This window comes from Lactuca serriola, chromosome 9 (genome assembly GCF_051521515.1).
Source record: "Lactuca serriola cultivar US96UC23 chromosome 9, Lser_US96UC23_V15, whole genome shotgun sequence".
Lineage (NCBI taxonomy): Eukaryota > Viridiplantae > Streptophyta > Magnoliopsida > Asterales > Asteraceae > Lactuca > Lactuca serriola.
In genome coordinates, this window is record NC_136416.1 from 21,464,403 (window position 1) to 21,471,620 (window position 7,218).

At 35.0% G+C, this 7,218-nt stretch overlaps 1 protein-coding gene across 1 annotated transcript; it reads left to right on the plus strand.

Moving 5' to 3' along the window:
• Nucleotides 1-571: 571 nt before the first annotated feature.
• LOC145074731 (E3 ubiquitin-protein ligase AIRP2-like) lies at nt 572-2,533 on the plus strand. Its single transcript, XM_079021068.1, has 5 exons — nt 572-810; nt 1,308-1,458; nt 1,545-1,611; nt 1,722-1,956; nt 2,150-2,533. Exons 1-5 carry the CDS (start codon nt 740-742, stop codon nt 2,358-2,360), a joined length of 735 nt encoding a protein of 244 aa, XP_078877194.1. The 5' UTR covers nt 572-739; the 3' UTR covers nt 2,361-2,533.
• The last annotated feature ends 4,685 nt before the right edge of the window (nt 2,534-7,218 follow it).

The window sequence follows — 7,218 nt, forward strand, 5'->3', positions numbered from 1 at the left end:
TTTAGTTATACAATCCATAAAAAAATAAAATATCTTATTATATTAACCGGTGAATGCAAATCTTATCCTTCCGACTCGCCAGTATAAGCCTATACCCGACAAACAAAAGTTTCTCTTCTACGAGTATGATTTCATGAACTTGTTAGCCAAAAGAAATAAATAAAAAAGAATTTACTGGATGCCGTCGTCATCGAAAACGTCAAGAGCAAATTTATAACATCAAACTTGTTTTATGGCATTAAGGATCAAATTTTGAGTTTACAAGGGTGGGAATTGTAACTTCCCATACGTTGCCAAGTTCTTATCATTCGGAAACCAACAACCCGACAACCGGCGACTCCTATACCACTACACTGTTGAATTAGATATTTGTTTGGTGTATATAATGGATAAACACAAAATTTATAATTTATAATATTAAATAAAGAAAAGATAAAGAAATCGGTCGTACCCAGAAAAATCAATTTAAAAGCCCCAATTTTGTTAAAGAAAAAGATAAAATAAAAATAAAAAGCGACTACACTGTTCTTCCGTGTATAAGAAATCGGCACTTGGAGTGGCCATAGTAAACGCACAGAAAAATCAGCTCCATCGAAATCAGTGTTGGGAATTTCGTGTTCATCGGAACAGAGTTTGCAGATTGCGAATAGTGTTTTTTCTTTTTCATTTTATCGATTTTGACCAAAAAAACTTTCCGAGTGTTTGATGAGAATTTAATTTCCGTTTTCTGAAAAGTATCATGGTAATGGGGAAAGTTTTCAAGGATTCTCTTAAAGCTCTTGAAGCTGATATACAACACGCTAATACTCTGTAAGTATCTCTCTTCAAATTTCTCGTCTTTCCAGTGTTAATTGCGACTTCATTTTTTTTTTTTTTTGAATTTTTTCTGAATTCGAAGCTGTTTTTTGCACCTATGAAGTGGTCGTGGCTAATTTTTTGTTGAATTTGAGAGATGTTAGATCAAATCGTATGATCTTAGTCTCTTTTATAATTATTGGATTGATGTCGACATGGGTTTAATATCTAGAGTTTCAGATGTTTACCCTGATTTTTGGATAAAATTTGCTGATTTGATGGCTTATAATAAGAGTCCAATTGGGAAACACAAAAATGATTTTATGATTTTCATATTATTTGGGTCTTAGAGAACCCCTGTTTGTTGGTATGATGTGAAGTTGTGTAATCGAAATGACACCTCACCTCATTTTGACTGATTTAATGCGACAAACATTGCAATTTATGTGTTAGATGTTCAAGTTGTTCAATTTTTGCAACCCGATTGATGTTTTCCTTTGATTATGAAACAGGGCTTTAAGTTCCCCTCGGGATCACGACGGAGCAACCCTGCAGATGAGACTCTCTTGCAGTCCAGCCATCGATTTGTTCTCCTTCTTCTTCCCATGGACGGATTGTAAAATCGCGGGTGCCCTTGGGTTGCTTCGGATTTTCATTTATATGGTATATATCTATTATCTCCTCCCTTATATCTACCAAATTACTGTTTTGCCCTTGCATTAAACTCACGAATCTTGATGGAAAAACAGACGTTTGCTGATGGCAAAACTACCATGTGCATTCAAGAAAGGAGAGCAAGCATCAAAGACTTTTATGGTGAGTCACATTTCAAAACTAATCATTTTCATTTCTATCTTGAGTTCTGAAAAACGAATGATTAAAATCTGCTCATTATGTGCTTAAATTGTGCATTTTTACATTAACAGATGTTCTATTTCCTTCGATATTGCAACTTGAAAGTGGGATAACGGATTTGGAAGAGAGGAAACAAAAAGAAATATACTCGAAAAGATATTCACGAAAAGACGGTTTTGACAAGGGAAAACTCTCGGATGCTGATGTGGAAAGAGAAATCGAATGTGGGATTTGCATGGAAACAAATAGTAGAGTTGTGTTACCGAATTGCAGCCATTCTTTGTGCTTGAAGTGTTATCGAGATTGGTAAGTTTCTCTCTTACATCAAGTAAATGGGACCCATAATTACATGTAATAGCACAATGTAAATACTAAATAGTAAATACATTGTTATTGGTAAAAAACTAAAAATATAAGTACACTGTTATTATGATAGAAAAGTAAAGTATGTTGTTATTTCCTTTAATTTGGCTTAATCATATTCCCGTTTGTTTTCTAGGCATGAGAGATCAAGATCATGCCCATTCTGTAGGGATAGCCTTAAAGAAGTTAATGTGGATGACTTGTGGATTTGCATTGAAGCGAATGAAGTGGTTGATCTGAGTGTAATTTCAAAAGAAAACAAGAAGAGGTTGTTTGTGTACATAGAGAAGTTGCCTCTTATTATTCCAGCTGCCATTTGTGATCCCGATGATTCCTATCTTAGATAAGGAATCGGAATTAGCATAAAGTTAGGGTTTATGATGTACATAATCTTACAAATGTGTATGTTTTAGAGGTGTAAATCCTGGTTTCTTTCCCTCTTTCTTGACTATGAAATTCTGACTGTTGATTGTTCTTGATTATTCGTGATTTTAAAACAATATCAGAGCTTTCTAGTTTAGCTTTTTGTGGCACCTTACTTAAGCATCAAATCATTAATCTAAAAAGCTTCAAAGGTCTGAATTTTTTCATCAACTTATTTATGAGATCCATTAATATAAAGGCATAGAAGAAATGAGAAAGGGAAAAAATTGTCCTTTTTAACCTTTTTTAGGATAAAAATTACAGAAAATTCTTGATTTTAAACCTTCCATATATAAGTTAAAAACATTTTGGTCCTTGAATACAGTTTTTGTTAAACCTAGAGGACCAATTTTACAGTTTTGTCTTGTTTTTTTTATATAAGTTGTCTATTTGATAATGTTTGTAAAATAGTGAGACCCACCGACATGATTAGCAAAGCTCTCGCAGCTTGTAGATTTAGAAGCATAATTAAAAAGCGGTTTCATATGAATTGTAGTAGATGATCAATTTGTTAAGTGGAAATCTTTAATAACAAAATTTGTGTACGTATTATTTATTCAAATAGAAGTATAAAAACATAATAAGTCGGCAATATGTTTTTGTTGGCCACCAATCAAATTCACCGACCCTCACTCACTTACCTCTAACCCATCAAACCATATTCAATTACCGACCCACTACCTCCTATGAAAATGAGAACCTTCCATGGTTCCACCATAATCTTTTTTTCTTCAAAAAAAAAAAGAAAAAAAAAAGTTTGCTATCAAACCCACCACACCCCACACCAGAACCCATAGGCCATAATTCGATCAACACATCATTAATGGAAATGGAACGTTTAATCGACCATTAGAACTTGTAATAAGTTGTAAGAATATGTAATGTCTTATTTGTTTAGTTTGTATAGAATATAATCATGCTCAACATTAAACACAAAACAAAACAGTCCACCTTTAAAGGAACCCAATATATCCATTTGAAATTACAAGAATTATCAATCAAATCAGCCTCATCCATGATCCCTCTTAAAGAGTGAACAGATAATTGACCATTCTTGTGGCCTTCAATCTCTACGAATCCAAATTGGAGTTAAACCTCACCTCCGATCCCCGGTTTTGCAATAAAGATCGAACAAGACATTTCCCTCCGGATTCCAGGCTATCTCAACCACTCCCAAAACAGTAGCATTTCCAGCCCCTACCTTTCTCCTCTCCAAAAGGGTAAAAATCACCACCATGTTGTTTAAGTGCCCATGTTCCTGGTTTGTTTGCAAAGTAGGATGCATGCCCAAACCTGCCAAATTTTGGAGAAACACAGGCTGTTTAAATAACTATAATCTTGTCCTTATGTGATTCAAATGAGCATTCCTTGATTGTCATCTCTGATTTATTTCTCCAAGTTGGTATGTCCGTTTACTAGTTGTACGCACCATTAAGCACCTAGTACTGATCTTTGTTTATATTTGTGATAATAATGAGATTGATAATAAAAGTTCAAGGCAAATGGACAACAAGCTGCGCCGCTATAATCTCATATCTACATGGGCAACGTATTTGTAAAACTTGTTAGTTTTATAACAAATGCATTGCTAATACTCGTGATGTAAAAGATATAAATTCTTTTCATTGGCATTTATGTCTTGTTTTCTTTTTTTAACAAAATATTGATATTTGATATTACAGCTTCAGGAGTGTATCGGGCCTATTGTAATTGTTATGAGGCCTGTTAAAAAATAAGCATTGTTACCTATCTCGGTTGATGTCAATGATCTAACTTGCTTAAATACTTGGTTGATACATATTTTTAAGGACTATGTTATTTGTGGGGTTATTTACTAAACTATAATGCCTCTACCTAACAGAAAGACATGCAAAAAAGATAATGTTAAGATGCCACTACCTTTTTTGCATACTTTTATGAAGGATTCAACTAGAGGAAGCATAGTTTCAATAAAAACCTCACATATGAGTGAGTAACATAATCTTTAAAAATAGGTATCATCCAAGTATTTGAGCAAGTTAGATCATTGACATCATCGACATCAACGAAGATAGGTAACAATGCATGTATTTTATCTGACCCCATAGCAATTAAAGCAAACACGATACATGTTGGTGATTTGTTTCATTAATTTGATTTAAGTGTAATGGGATTACTTTTGTTGACCAAAACTGATCTGGATAAATATTAAACAAGCAAGGAAGGTGTGGAGTGCACGCTTGTTTAAGTTTATTCAAAATTAAAAGTAGATTGTCATTTAGGGGCGAAGCCCCTGAACGAACGGGGGTCCGGGGGCAGCGCCCCTGGAAGCGGGGTCCAAGGGGCAGAGCCCCTGGCTGGGATCGAAAATGCATCAGAAATCCAAATTTAGAATATTTGTTGACTCGTTTTTGACTTGGTATTAATTTTTATAGAAAACCCGGATTTATGACACTTTGTTGACTGTTGCCAAACTGTTTTATGACAGTTTTGACAGTTTTCAGACAAAGAAAGTATTTAACCGATTTTGGTCAGTTTTTTTTGGTACTTACGAAAATTCATATACTCATTCTCTGTTTTTTTCTCTTCTGAGTCTTATCCAATCAAAGATTAGGGAGCACCACCCAATACTTTGATTTGATAGTGAAATCACAATTCTCAGAATTTCCAAGGCTATTTTATCCTTATTATCTTACAATACACTCAAGAAGTTGTAATATCAAATATCAACATTTTGTTGAAAAAAAGAAAAAAGACATAAATACCAATGAAAGAAAACTTACATGTTTTATATCACAGATGTGGACCATAAAACTAGCAAGCTTTAGAAATATGTTGATAAAACTAGCAAGCATTAGAAATATGTTGCGCATGTAGGTATGAAATGTATCCCTACATATATCACATATATAAACCAAGATGATTACTAGGTGCTTTTGACAAAAACAATGATGCATGACTAGTAATAGACATACCAAATGTGACATCTCCATTTTTCACGGTCAGAAAAGTGAAAAGACCGATTTGTTTATACTTTGTTTAAAAATCAAAGTAACCTTTTAAATAAAATAGCTGCGGAATTTGTCCCAAAACAAAAATATGATCAAATTTTATCAAAAACATTTCCATAGAAATGTATTTCATTAAAAAACTCGGGATGTCATGTTCGATACAGATCAAAGGTATAAACAATACAATATAAGCCTCACTACATTATTTCATATCTACAAGCCTATATCCATAATCCCTCATCCAAAACATCACATATATGCTCGAGCGCCCCTACCTGTAATATATGAAACTGAGTGGGTCAGGCTTTGGAGCCTGGTGAGCACATAGAGTTTTCAACCCACAATAAATAAGTTATTTAATTTCATCAACCAACAATAACCCGATTACCCATTGCTGTTATCCTCACTTTACGCCCTAAACACCTATCATAAGGGACCTAGCCTAAGGATCATCATCGGGATGGACACTACTGCTAAGGGGATTCCTAGCAATAAATGTCCTTAAGGCAAGCATGTGGGGGATGAAGTACACCGGTGAATACATCGTTCACAAACACCTACAGGTTGCGAGCCTGCTAGTGTTCCACTGGACTGTCTAGAAGAGTCCGTGGTCGTCATCCATACTCCACTAGATGACAAAATCAACAACAATAACATTGATGCCTCTCATCATTTTATCACACATCGTCTATTACATCTACCCAAGTTTTACCCCAACATTTTTGTAGATATAAAATACATATACAATTTAAATCATTTAAAACATGTATAAAAATCGTTCATCAGCATAGACATCAAGTATTCAGACAATATGCACACATAGCATGTAGTTTATATTAAATACTTCATATCTATGTGTAAGATGAAAGTGACTATGCACTCACCTGAGAAGGTGGTGACTCGGCACTCGGACAACACTTCGTTACTCCTAACACAATTTTCCTCAGACAAAACCTAGTATCATTATCACTAGAGTTTAGTCTAATATTCATCAAGACTAATTAATAGTCTAGCTATTATTACTATTATATAAGCGTTAAACGATACTTATATAACCCATAATAATAGCCCAAGTACTTATTATAAGGTCCTAATAACATTACTATATTAAAACATAAGTTATACTAAAGATAGGTTAGGCGTAGCTCACTTACAACGGGTTTTTCTCAAAATTGGGCTTCGCTGGAGCAGCGTTTCCGAGCCGAAAGACTCTTTTCTCGGGACTTCGGGAGCCTCGGGGCTTCCTTCGGGTGCTAGGGGGTTTACCTAGACTTTAGGGGGCTTAAGGGAGGCTAGAGAGAGAGAGTAAAGAAAGAGAAAGTGAAGTTGGGATGGTGTGAAGAATGAGGGAACCCGACACCTCTATTTATAGGCTGGAAAACAACTCTACTCATCGAGTAGGTCCTCCTACTTGTCGAGTCCATGCCACATGTCACCTTCTGGTGGCTTGCCTTGACCCATATTCAACCACGTCACCCGATTTCGCATAGCACCCTGTCGACTTCTAACTTTCGCATACGAGCTCCGTTTTCGACATTCTTTATATCCACGCGTAGGTAAAAACAAGATCTACAACTTTCATTTAGACTCCATTGGCTAATTCTCGACCGATCTTAAATTTAACAGTAGGAGGAGATTATATTGTTAAATGTCCGCGTAAAATTCATAACTTCTACATACGGACTCCATTTTCGTCTGTCTTTTTAGCGTTGAGAGTTCCTATTAATGAGTTCTTCAACTCTCATTTAGGCCGCGTAGGCCAAAAACCACTCGAACTAAAATTCGAGTTTCG